The sequence below is a fragment of the Oncorhynchus masou genome, chromosome 6 (genome assembly GCF_036934945.1).
Source record: "Oncorhynchus masou masou isolate Uvic2021 chromosome 6, UVic_Omas_1.1, whole genome shotgun sequence".
Lineage (NCBI taxonomy): Eukaryota > Metazoa > Chordata > Actinopteri > Salmoniformes > Salmonidae > Oncorhynchus > Oncorhynchus masou.
Genome location: NC_088217.1, coordinates 24812143 through 24826287, shown reverse-complemented (window position 1 = coordinate 24826287; position 14145 = coordinate 24812143). Strand labels below are relative to the sequence as shown.

At 43.5% G+C, this 14145-nt stretch overlaps 1 protein-coding gene across 7 annotated transcripts in view; it reads right to left on the bottom strand.

Annotated features, from left to right (window-relative positions):
• LOC135541724 (SLIT-ROBO Rho GTPase-activating protein 3-like) overlaps positions 1-14145 on the bottom strand; it is a 76516-nt gene that overhangs the window by 34459 nt on the left and 27912 nt on the right. For 6 of the 7 annotated variants that reach the window (XM_064968043.1, XM_064968045.1, XM_064968047.1 and 3 more), the window contains exons 3-4: positions 9407-9569; positions 4969-5031 (exon numbers count right to left, since the gene is read on the bottom strand). In XM_064968043.1, the coding sequence (XP_064824115.1) occupies positions 4969-5031; positions 9407-9569 (226 nt within the window). Of the gene's footprint in view, positions 1-4328; positions 4416-4968; positions 5032-9406; positions 9570-14145 lie in introns of those variants that run through there. The other variant, XM_064968049.1, reaches the window with a different exon arrangement.

Here is a 14145-nt window from a genome sequence, read left to right as displayed (position 1 = left end):
TTTTATATTTTTATGCAAATGTATTGAAAATTAAATACAGAAATATCGATTTTATGTAAGTATTCACACCCCTGAGTCAATACTTTGTAGATGCAGCTTTTGCAGCGATGACAGCTGTGAGTATCTCTGGGTAAGTCTCTAAGAGCTTTCCACACCTGGCTTGTGCAACATCTGTCCATTATTCTTTTCAAAATTCTCCAAGCTCTGTCAAATTGGATAACTATTTCCAGGTCATAGATGTTCAGAAATGTAACTCGGCCACTGTTCTTGGTAAGCAACTTGTAACGGTTCTCCTCCTCTTCTGAGGAACCCAAGCCACGGGTCCCGAGTGGACGGGAGACTCCGGCAGCTCCGGACAGGCGGGAGACTCCGGCAGCTCCGGACAGGCGGGAGACTCCGGCAGCTCCGGACAGGCGGGAGACTCCGGCAGCTCTGGACAGGCGGGAGACTCCGGCAGCTCCGGACAGGCGGGAGACTCCGGTAGCTCCGGACAGACGGGAGACTCCGGCAGCTCCGGACAGACGGGAGACTCCGGCAGCTCCGGACAGACGGGAGACTCCGGCAGCGCTGGGCATGAGGAAGACTCTGGCAGCACTGGACATGCGGGAGCACCTGTAGGGAGGAGACGGAGAGACAGCCTGGTGCGTGGAGGCGGCACTGGATAGACCAGACCGTGGAGGTGCACTGCAGGTCTCGAGCACCGAGCCTGCCCAACCCTACCTGGCTGAATGCTGAATGCGTAGCCAGGCCAGTGCGACGAGGTGGAATAGCCCGCACTGGGCTGTGCTGCCGAACCGGGGACACCATTTGTAAGGCTGGTGCTTTTAGATTAACTAACTTCAAAGTAATGACTCGGGACGTCGGGTTTGATACAAAAGCTTCTTTTAGAAAGAATACTGGTTCACGTTACATTTAACAACAATTGTTTTGGTACAGAGCAATGCAGGTAAGATGCTGTCGGAAAGTTAGCTTCAATCACTAAACACCTGCACATAATTGGCGCGTTATCACTCATTCCTCTCGCAAGGCATTCTGGGACTTGCAGTCAAAAAGCGTAATTCAACACAACCCAATACAATTACATATGCAAATAAATCTAAAGAAATATCTTTAGATACAGTTCAAAGAATAAACTTAAACATTAACTCAAACACATTAAAGTTACAACAGGTGCCATGTACCCTGGCCCAAGGAGACGCACTGGAGACCAGATGCGCTGAGCCGGTTTCATGGCCCCTGGCTCGATGCCCATTCTAGCCCGGCCGATACGAGGCGCTGCTATGTATCGCACCGGGCTATGGCTGCGCACCGGGGATACCGTGCGCCTCACGGGCATAACACGATGCCTGCCCGGTCCCCCTCTCTCCACGGTAAGCATGGTGAGTTGGCGCAGGTCTCCTACCTGACTTCGCCACACTCCCCGTGTGCCTCCCCCAATACATTTTTGGGGCTGCCTCTCGGGCTTCCAGCCGCGCTGCCGTGCTGCCTCCTCATACCGCCGCCTCTCAGCTCTCGCTGCCTCCAGCTCTGCCTTGGGGCGGCGATATTCCCCAGCCTGTGCCCAGGGTCCTTTGCCGTCCAGGATCTCCTCCCATGTCCACGAGTCTTGAGATCGCTGCTGCTGCCGCCCATTACCACGCTGCTTGGTCTTTTGGTGGTGGGTGAATATGTAACGGTTCTCATCCTCTTCTGAGGAGGAGTAGGAGAGGTCAGACCAATTTGCAGCGTGGTATGTGTCCATTTTAATAAGAAAAACTGAACACTACAAAAATACAAAATAACAAAGTGAAACAAACAAAACGGTCCCGTGTGGTAAAAAACACTAACACGGAAAACAATCACCCACAACTTAAAAGTGAAACCAGGCTACCTAAATATGGTTCTCAATCAGGGACAACAATAAACAGCTGCCTCTGTTTGAGAACCATACCAGGCCAAACACAGAAATCCCAAAACATAGAAAAAGGAACATAGACAACCCACTCAACTCACGCCCTGACCATACTAAAACAAAGACATAGCAAAAGAACTAAGGTCAGAACGTGACACAACTCCAGTGTAGATTTGGGCTTGATCCATCCAGTTTTCTCCCATCACAGACATTAAACTCTGTAACTGTTTTAAAGTCAACATTGGCCTCATGGTGAAATCCCGGAGTGGTTTCCTCAATCTCCGGCAACTGAGTTAGGAAGGACACGTATCTTTGTAGTGACTGGGATGTATTGACACACCATCCAAAGTGTAATTAATAACTTCACCATGCTCAAAGTCAAAGAGATATTCAATGTCTGCCTTTTTTAACCATCTACCAATAAATGCCCTTCTTTCCAAGGCATTGGAAAACCTTTGTGATTGAATATGTATTTTAAATTACCTCATGACTGAGGGACCTTGAAGATAATTGTATGTGTAGGGTACAAAGATGAGGTGGTCATTCCAAAATCATGTTATACACTATTATTTCACACAGTCCATGCAACTTATGTGACTTGTTCAGCAAATTTATACTCCTGGACTTATTTAGGCTTGCCATAACAAAGGGCAATACTTATTGACAGAAGACATTTCAGCTTTACATTTTTAATTCATTTGTTAACAATGTTCTGAAAATAATTCCACTTTGACATTATGGAGTATTGTGTGTAGGCCAGTGACATTTGTAAAGAGCTCAGGGATGTGAATACTTTCTGAAAGCACTGTACAAGTACTAGTTATGAATAATGTCACCTACTGCGTGTATGTAAACGTTCCAGTATGAGACATACAGAGAGAAAGCTGTTTAGAAAGCCAATAAATGAACATCTGCATTATAATATAGTATCCTGTATTTCATGCAGAATCATTCTCTTGTGGCCATTAAGCCATGTATTTTAAGTGACGGTATTTACATGGGTTTCATGTAGCAATGCCTGCTGCACAGTGTGATGCTGCACAGTGTGATATCTTCCAATGCACACTGGCCTGCCTACAGCACATCAATGTATAGTACCTGTCCAAAGTTTGGACACACCTACTCAATCAAGGATTTTTCTTTATTTTTACTATTTTCTACATTGCACTCATGGCTCTGTATAATACCTTACGTTTCCTTGAATTTGTTCTGGACCTAGGGACTATGAAAAGCCCCCTGGTGGCATGTTTGGTGGGGTACGTGTGTGTGTGTCAGTGCTGTGTGTAAATTGACTATGCAAACGATTTGGAATTTCCAACACATTGTTTCTTATAAAAACAAGAAGTGATGCAGTCAGTCTTTCTTCAACTTGTGGTGGCAGGGTAGCCTAGTGGTTAGAGCTTTGGACTAGTAATCAAAAGGTTTCATGTTCAAATCCCCAAGCTGACAAGGTACAAATCTGTCATTCTGCCCCTGAACAGGCAGTTAACCCACTGTTCCTAGGCCATCATTGAAAATAAGAATTTGTTTTCACTCACTTGCCTAGTTAAATAAAGGTAAATTAAAATTACTTTATTGATTAATTAACGGATTACAATGAAGAACACAAATGAAGAACACAAATGAAGAACACAAATGTGCAAATATGTTCTGGGCCAGCTGCTGCTTAACAAAGGTCTTTCTTTGCAGCACCTGACCATATGACTGGACAATAATTAAGATAAGATAAAAACTAAAGCCAAAAGGACTTTCTTTGTGGAGTGTGGTGTCAAAAAAGCAGAGCATCTCTTTCACGGACAGACCTCTCCCCATCTTTACAACCATTGAATCAATCAATGCTTTTTGTGCTATTGCTCGGTCTGCCTGCTTGCTACATGTTTCATGTCCTATGTTGCTCTGCATGTGCTCACTGCTCATTTTTTGTCTGTATTGTTATTACAAACATAGGCATCACATTTCACAAATGAGCACCTTCTTGTCACAAGCACACACACACACACAGATACACACCCACCCACACAAAAAAAAAATCTAACAGAAACATAACCTGGGGCATTACGATGTGTGACAGTGAACGGGCAGGAAGGGAGTGTGGTAGGGGGGGGGGGGTAAAATGGAAATACGGTCATATATATACTGACATGAAATCATGAAAGCGAGAAAGGGTATGCTTTGAAGGTTCAATGTGGTTGGTGTGGGTGGTTAGGTGGCGTGGGAGCGTTGATGTTAAAGCATCAAAGACAGGCTTGTGTGAGTGTGTTCAAGCATACGTTATTGTGTGTGTGTGTGCATGCGTGTGTATGCATACTCTTCTATGTATGTACACAGTCAATGTATCGACAGAAAAGAAGTATGACTATTAACTTTAATGACAGATCTGTGTTTGATTTTGTGTAGCATGTGCTGAATATGTGACTATGTGATGATGGTGTGACACCTTGGCAGTAAGCAGCTTTCCACTGCAAGGGAAGTGAGTCGGCTTGGAGCAGAGTCAAGGCATATAGAGTTTCTCCTTCAACTGCAACTTCTCTCACGGCGGGAGTAAAAAACCAAATGTCCTCCGGTGTAGAACCAAACGACCTGTGCAGCAAGGCTGTAAGGGAGATACCTAGTCAGTTGCACAAATTTGTCTTCCCCATATAAACTAAGTTTCTGAATCAGAGAGGAGTGGTGGCTGTGTTAAATTAACATCATCAGCACCCAGGGAGCAGTTGTTGTTGGGGGTTAACTGCCTTGCTCTAGGGCACAAAGGCTCAGTGACTCGAACCAGCGACTTTTCAGTTACTGGCCCAACGCTCCTAACCGCTAGGCTACCTACTGATTACTGATAAAGCTATTGTGCGCTGGGCAGGTCCTGTTCTATCCAGACACTACAGAGCAGAAAGTCTGAGAGGGTCTGAGGTCGGCCTAGCCAAATGGAGTTAGCCTGTTAGCTTCAGGCAAACTATCAAACATGGGGAGTGGATGAAAGGAGAGATGCTGAACAATACAGACAGATTGGAGGAGAAGGAGAGAGAGAAAAAAAGAAAGAGAGATTGAGAAAGAGAGAGAATTACATTTTGTTGTTGTTTACTCACAGTGTAGAGCTCGTTCGTGACTTTCACTAACTCCTCGTGCATCTGCACCCCGATTTCTTTGCTCTGGGAGAAAAAACAGGAACAAAAGGCATGTGAATAAATCTCACAGGTTTTTATTTTTTTATTTTTTATTTCACCTTTATTTAACCAGGTAGGCTAGTTGAGAACAAGTTCTCATTTGCAACTGCAACCTGGCCAAGATAAAGCTTAGCAGTGTGAACAGACAACACAGAGTTACACATGGAGTAAACAATTAACAAGTCAATAACACAGTACAAAAAAGGTGAGTCTATATACATTGTGTGCAAAAGGCATGAGGAGGTAGGCGAATAATTACAATTTTGCAGATTAGCACTGGAGTGATAAATGATCAGATGGTCATGTACAGGTAGAGATACTGGTGTGCAAAAGAGCAGAAAAGTAAATAAATAAAAACAGTGTGGGGATGAGGTAGGTGAAAATGGGTGGGCTATTTACCAATAGACTATGTATAGCTGCAGCGATCGGTTAGCTGCTCGGATAGCACATGTTTGAAGTTGGTGAGGGAGATAAAAGTCTCCAACTTCAGGGATTTTTGCAATTCGTTCCAGTCACAGGCAGCAGAGTACTGGAACGAAAGGCGGCCAAATGAGGTGTTGGCTTTAGGGATGATCAGTGAGATACACCTGCTGGAGCGCGTGCTACGGATGGGTGTTGCCATCGTGACCAGTGAACTGAGATAAGGCGGAGCTTTACCTAGCATGGACTTGTAGATGACCTGGAGCCAGTGGGTCTGGCGACGAATATGTAGCGAGGGCCAGCCGACTAGAGCATACAAGTCGCAGTGGTGGGTGGTATAAGGTGCTTTAGTGACAAAACGGATGGCACTGTGATAAACTACATCCAGTTTGCTGAGTAGAGTGTTGGAAGCAATTTTGTAGATGACATCGCCGAAGTCGAGGATCGGTAGGATAGTCAGTTTTACTAGGGTAAGTTTGGCGGCGTGAGTGAAGGAGGCTTTGTTGCAGAATAGAAAGCCGACTCTTGATTTGATTTTCGATTGGAGATGTTTGATATGAGTCCGGAAGGAGAGTTTACAGTCTAGCCAGACACCTAGGTACTTATAGGTGTCCACATATTCAAGGTCGGAACCATCCAGGGTGGTGATGCTCGTCGGGCATGCGGGTGCAGGCAGCGATCGGTTGAAAAGCATGCATTTGGTTTTACTAGCGTTTAAGAGCAGTTGGAGGCCACGGAAGGAGTGTTGTATGGCATTGAAGCTCGTTTGGAGGTTAGATAGCACAGTGTCCAAGGACGGGCCGGAAGTATATAGAATGGTGTCGTCTGCGTAGAGGTGGATCAGGGAATCGCCCGCAGCAAGAGCAACATCATTGATATATACAGAGAAAAGAGTCGGCCCGACTCCAGGTGACTGGAAGAATATCTTGAACAGACCTGGCTTTGCTTCACCGAGGCATGAATACATCCGTTTCCCTTGGGTATGTGTCTGTATGAGAGATATGTGTTTCCCTTGGGTATGTGTCTGTATGGGAGATATGTGTTTCCCTTGGGTATGTGTCTGTATGGGAGATATGTGTTTCCTTTGGGTATGTGTCTGTATGGGAGACATGTGTTTCCCTTGTGTAAGTGTCTGTTTCTGAGAGATGACTGAACAGTGTGAAATGATGTTTCCCTCTATTTGTAAAAAGGCCTTATAGAATACTATGCAGTGTACATGCAGGCAGCTAAGAATAGACATTTCTAATGTCTCCTACTGACCATATTCAAATCACACATTCACGATTCCAACTCAGTTACTGTAACTCGCAGGAGCGAAGTGTCTGTGATGGACAGTGATAGAATGTACAGCCAACAATGAGAGGGTACGGAAGGCAGCTCGAACAGAGTAGTTTAAGAAATCCTGTAAAAGTAGTGTTAGGTTCTAATTTCTGGTACAATAATCCACATAGACTCTAAGAAAACTCAAGCTACTGTAGATTGTCGCAGCTGCAAAAAGCACACATACAGGTCACAAGCACATATATTTATAACTTCCGACAAGGCCCCAGTTTCCAACTTCTTCGTCTAGGATGAACAATCAGTCTCTGCAGGAACTGAGTATGTTCCTCATGTTGGTTAACATGTATCAGCGTCCAGAGTCCAGAGCCTTCTCACTCCTAAGTGCCTTTCACAGGTCTTCTCATCAGTCTGGCCTTGAGTTATGGGAGTACACATTCCTGGTCTCCTATAGTCCACTAGATAATTCAACTTCTCATACACAAAGAGCCTAAACCCAACACTACTTTCAATCTCTAAGAATACAGTATATAAACACTGTAAATTCATATTAATAGTATAAATATAAATCAGTAAAGACAGTGTAACATTACAGTAATTCCAATCTATCAGCTCTAACTCCAGACACATGGTACCTATTCAACCATTATGGAATCATTCTTGCCCTCAGAGACAGGGCCCCTTTCCCTCAGCCCAAATACAATGCACATAGATCCTTCTATCTAACCCATAACATGAGAATTACTACTGCTAGGCTTATTACACAATTATAAACAGATCAAAACAGGCTCCAGTCAGAAAGTCGTCAACAGTAGGAACAGTTTTCCTCTTCAGTAATACATTACAGACAGACCCCTCCAGTGAAAGCACAGGTAAGTGTGTTGTTAGTGTAGTATATAGGGTGGAGCATGTCAGTGATGGTAGGTTGTCACAGCCATGGTTGTCATTGTTGTTAGGCCCAGCAGCTGAAATTTCCTCTGAGAGATAGGTGCTGCTATGGCAACACCACTACATTTACACCTATAAGGACAACTTAAATGGTTAATTCATTAGCAGAAGCCCTATTTTTAAGTTAGATTATTCATGTTGCACAACAATTGCTTCTACATTGAAATGCAATGGTGTGTGTGTATATGTCACATAAAGCAGATGGTGGTACTGCTATCAGCCAAGGCAATGTAACAAACTTTACGCCACACCTTGAAACCTTTTGCTGAGGAAGACATTTGATCATTTTTCAGCAGGCAGTTACTCAGCCACCTCTCGGTAGCTCAGCCCACCAGGCAGCTCAGCCAAACCCAGTCCACCAGGCAACAGTAACACAGCCTCATCACAGCTCACCCCTGACAGCATATCCATCCCAAGACGACATAAATAATGTGAGACTCCACCCGGGTTCCTGTGGATCAATACTGATCTGTGCTTTCCCCAGCAGACCGTTCCATCATACTGTAGTCCCTGAACCATGGCCACTTTCTGCTCTGCCCTCTGCCTCTCTTTCTCAGACATGCTTTATAGCTCTGATTGGTCTAAAGTGTACACTTAAATGCCCAGTGCAGTCAAGAAATTTGATTTTTCTGTGTTCTATATGTATTTCCACACAATGAGGTTGGAATAATACTGTGAAATTGTGAAAATGACAATGCCCTTTAATGTAAGAGCCGTTTGAAAAGACCGCCTAAAATGTCAGGCTGTTTTGGTGGGATGGAGTTTTGGCCTGACAGGTGACATTACCAGGAAATAAATTAGTTAATAAACCAATAATAAAGAGAGTTCCAAACCTCCCCTCCCACTCAGACCACTCCCAGACAGTCCTAGTTTGAGTAATTACTCTTTGAAAAGAAGCTATTGTTTTTAATTTGTTTAAATCTTTTTAATTAAAAACAATCACAGTAAGGTACCTAATATTGTTAATCAGAAATTATTTGACATTGAGATAAAACAGTTGCATTGATTAACAGGGACAATTCATGCAGCAATATATCCTTCTGTCATTTAGGGATATGGAAATTACAGGACAGATACTGAGATTACAATTTACTCTGAGAATGAGACCATCTTCTATGTTGAAACCATGTAGTTTGTTTACCACTTAAGAAATAAGAACATTTGGTAACATACAGTAAATGGACAGACACACGTGGTGCAGAGGAGAAGGTGGAGGAGGATAAGCTGGAGAAGGAGAAGGTGGGAGAGGAGAAGCTGGAGAAGGAAGACATGGATGAGGAAGCTGGTGATACAGAGAAAGGGAAGGAAAGGTATAAGAAGGTGGGGAAGATGAAGAGGTAGCACATATGGCTGATCTCCCAGCTGTAGGTCTGACCTTCAGATGTAAAGCAGATTGATGCTAGCGCAGCCAGATGACAACACAGTGGGGGTATAGCCAGCCAGGCCCTCAGTTATCAGGTCTCAAAGTGTGTGTGTGTGTGTGTGTGTGTGTGTGTGTGTGTGTGTGTGTGTGTGTGTGTGTGTGTGTGTGTGTGTGTGTGTGTGCGTGTGCGGGGGGGGCAGTGGATGGCAAATTAATTGCCCGACCGACACTATTATAACTATGGGAACTCTTTAAACAAATCTTACATTTGTTATGCAGTAGCACTCTGCTAAAAGTTGTCAGCAGCATGTCTAATTTTCAATTTCAAGTAAACAAACATTCTTTCCTGACCTTCTTGAAGAGTCTGAAGACATCCTCTCCGACGTGTGCTAGGCGGACAATGACGTTATTGTTGTAGAGGTCGCTGAGGGTAGCATGGTCTCTGCTCTCTCTCCTCGTCTGGTTCAGAACGAGGTACCAGCAGTTCACTGTTGACAGCAGGTTCTGGTCCTTCCTGGAAGAACAGGTTAGAGGTCACAGGTCAGAGTGTCATCCAAAAGGAACATCACAGTGTAGGTCAAGTGTCTCGTTAACATAAAAGCAATTTTGGGTGTAGAGTATGGTTGAAAATAAGTCATTTTTCCCCCCAGTCATTCAAACCGGTTAACAGTTGACCTCCACAATATGGAACCATTACTATTCAACCAATAGTATAGTTTGCGGTCACTATCATTTAGCTTTTGGAATCTACCAGCGTAGGTTAACAGATACTATAGTGTAGAAATTAACAGCAGATCGAGTGAGGTGTTTATAAATGAAAGCCTGGAGGTGAGAGAAAGCCTGGATGTGGAGGTGAGATAAACGTTTAACACATTCTGATAGTTTCCTGTAGAAGAAGGAAGTAGAACACGCTGAAAGAAGGAAACTAACTCTCACTATCACAGTCAGATAAGCGTCTTTGGCTGAGCATGCACATCTCTTTATATAACTTCACATACGGTCAGATAGGCATCTTCTGCTAAGCAGGCTGAGGTAATACTGTGTGAGCGGGAGATATCTTTAATACTATGATCTTTTGCTAAGCATGCATCTCTTGTCCTATAACTTCACAATCAAAAGCCTATTTGGTAAGGAACCTCTTGTCTTATCTACTAAGACATCAATAACCATAGGTTGAGTAATGAACAAGTGACTTGGGATTAGTCTGCACAACAAGGGCTCCTGACTCCAGCGCCTCTCTCTCCAACCAGACAAGGGAAAAGATGTCAAAACAGAGAAAAAAAGAATAAGGAAATAAGTTTCTGGTTTAGAGAGGTAAAAAAGACTAGCTTTAATGTGATGCTCCAGGTAGCCTAGACTACTCCACAGTCCATACCTCTGGGGCTCTGACTCTTTATGTCCAGGATCCTTTGATTAAAACTTCCCCATGTGAATGATTGATCCTAGACATACAACCTGCTGCCAGGAACTCAATTGGGGTCCAACTCAGCAAGTAGCTTTGCTCTGAATCAAAAGTAAACTATCTTGGCAGAATTATAGATTCAAAGAAGTTGTTATAGAGCTGTCCATTGCAGATAACATATCACTAGTACTAGGAGAGGAGCACCACTGCAGTGATCTTTACTGCACTGCAGCACTGGCACAACACTGCATGGGAACTGGAGATGCAGTGCACATCTGTTCATTAGTCGGTAGAGGTGACTTACTGCCTGACAATCCTAACTGGCACCCTATTCCCTATATAGTGCACTACTTTTGACCAGATCACTATAGATTCTGGTCAAAATTAGTTCACAAAATAAAGAACAGGGTGTCATTTGGGACACAGTCCCTGTTCCCTAGCAGGGGGAATGAGCCACTACAAGGCTTCTGATGAAACATAGATAGACGATTGGCAATCATTCTGTATCACATCATTAGATTAGAAGCATATTGCATAATTCAACATTACCGGAAAGACAGAGAAAACAGCTTATTTAGATGCTGACTATTTCCAACCAACATTATGCGAAGATGAAAGATCTTTGTTGAATTTATGGACTTCATGTCTTCAAGTTTATTTAGAGTAAACTTGAAGACATGAAGTCCATAAATTGCAGGGACAATTTGAAATTGTCCCTCTAAAAATACAATTACAATTGTCAGTGATGGAGGCTGGAGGGAAGGAGCGAGGCATGGATGGAATTAAATGTGGAGATCCAAACAGCCAAGTGAGTGCAGCACTCAGTGAGTTCTCAATCTGTCTGTGAAAGTCAGAAAAAAGCATGATGACCATTTAATGTGAGGAGGGAGAAACAGTGAGAGAGAGAGAGAGAGAGAGAGAGAGAGAGAGAGAGAGAGAGAGAGAGAAGAGAGAGAGGATGGGGATACATAGTCAGGTCAAGTGCAAGTGTGTGTAAGGATGGCTTGGCCAGGTTCAGCCTTAACGTCTGCACTTACTGTACTGTGGCCACCCTCTGCGGGGTCAATGCATCCAGTTTTCAAGGGAATTGGAAAGGGAGTCCGTGACGAGGTTTCCGCTTTTGGATGTTAATAAAGCGACACTCCATCTTAACTCCTCCTCCACATTTATTGGATTGGTTCAACAGTGCAGAAGAGGTTTTTTTTCTCTCGTCAGTACCAGAAAGAAAGAAATACAACTTATTTTACACCTGCTACGTTAGGTTATACTGTGACTATACTCATTGAAATGATACTACTGATTGAGTATTCCTTGCTAATAGCACTGCATTATCGACAATATGTGAGTGCATACGGTATGACCCCTGTTGGAAGATCTACTTTTTAAAATTAGTCTTGATGGGTATGTCAATATAAATTACATCTTATTCTTGAGATGTACAGGTATGTCAATATCATAGCGTGCCATTTGAGATGCTGCCATTGCGAAGGACAGCTTAGTCTGAGGAGTATGTCAACGTAAAGGAGAGCTTGGTAGAGCTTCATGTGAAAGGCACTACAGGCTTTGTTAGCTCAGTGAAGCAGCAAAGAAGGTGGCGCCTTACACAGAACCCAAACCGGCTGCGCGCGTGCGCCATCGCGCACCATCGTGCATAAATTTGGCACATGGGTACCTGCGTCTATAAACCAATGGGAGAGGCGGGACTTGCAGCGCGATCTGCGTCAGAAATAGAAACATCAAAGTCCCCTCCAAACTCATCATCAAGCTAAGGACCTTGGGACCCTGACACCTTCATCTGCAACTGGGAACTCTGCCACGCTGTCCCTCAACATGGGGGCCCCACAGGGGTGTGTGCTTAGTCCTGTCCTATACCCCAGGTTACCCACGACTGTGTGGCCACGCACGGCCAAGGTGGGAAATGCCCTTTTTGGTCACAGTGGCTGGTGGATATCCACATCTTTCCCCTATGCTGTACCCCACCTCGCTTTTACAGCTGTAATGTTGAGATTCTTTCTTCCAGAGCTGACACACACACACTTACATTTAGGATTTTATTTATATAACTGCTCCCAAATGCTCTGTCCCCACCAGTCAATTTCAATCCTCAAAAAGTTCTACAGCTGCACTGTTGATAGCATCTTGACCGGCTGCATCACTGCTTGGTAGGGCAATCGCACTGCCCTCGATCGCATGGAACTACAGAGGGAGGTGCAGGCAGCCCAGTACACCAGAGCTCCTTGCCATCCAGGACCTCTTTATCAGACGGTGACAGAGGAAAGCCAAGAAAATTGTTAAAGACTCATGCCACACAAGCCATAGACTATTCTCCGCTTCAAGCAATGCTGAAGCAACATGTCTGACACCAACAGGCTCCTTAACAGCTTCTATCCCCAAGCCATAAGACTGTTAAATAGCTAACAAAATGGCTACATGGACGATCTGAGCTGACCCTTCTATTAGATTTGAATTATTACACTGACTCTGCACACTCACTCTATGAACACTCACACTGACACTCCAACACACACACACACTCTATACACACATATACAATCATCATTTAGAGTACGCTGCATCTACTTTGTTTATCATATATCCTGATGCCTAGTCACCTTACTCATATACATATCTAACCCTTCCACTCCAGTATCAGTGCACATTGTAAATATGATATTGGCACTAACCCTGGAACTGACTCTGTATATACAGTTGAAGTCGGAAGTTTACATACATCTTAGCCAAATACACTGGGGCAAAAAAGTATTTAGTCAGCCACCAATTGTGCAAGTCCTCCCACTTAAAAAGATGAGTTAGGGTCTGTAATTTTCATCATAGGTACACTTCAACTATGACCGACAAAATGAGGAAAAAAAATCCAGAAAATCACATTGTAGGATTTTTAATGAATTTATTTGTAAATTTTGTTGGAAAAAAGTATTTGGTCACCTACAAACAAGCAAGATTTCTGGCTCTCTGGTTTTGTCCATTTGGAAGACCCTTTTGCGACCAAGCTTTAACTTCCTGACTGATGTCTTGAGATTAGAGGTCGAGCGATTATGATTTTTCAACGCCGATACCGATACCGATTTTTGGAAGAAAAAAAAGGTGATATCAATTAATCTGCCGATTTTTTTTAACTGTATTTGTAATAATGACAATTACAACAATATTGAATGAACACTTATTTTAACTTAATATAATACATCAAAATCAATTTAGCCTCAAATAAATAATGAAACATGTTCAATTTGGTGTAAATAATGCAAAAAACAAAGTGTTGAAGAAAGTAAAAGTGCAATATGTGCCATGTAAGAAAGCTAACGTTTAAGTTCCTTACTCAGAACATAAGAACATATGAACGCTGGTGGTTCCTTTTAACATGAGTCTTCAATATTCCCAGGTAAGAAGTTTTAAGTTGTAGTTATTATAGGAATTATAGGACTATTTCTCTCTATACCATTTGTATTTCATATACCTTTGACTATTGGATGTTCTTATAAGCACTTTAGTATAGCTTCCGTACCTCTCCTTGCTCCTACCTGGGCTTGAACCAGGAACACCACGACAACAGCCACCCTCGAAGCAGCGTTACCCATGCAGAGCAAGGGGAACAACTACTCCAAGTCTCAGAGCGAGTGACATTTGAAACGCTATTAGCGCGCACCCCGCTAACTAGCTAGCCATTTCA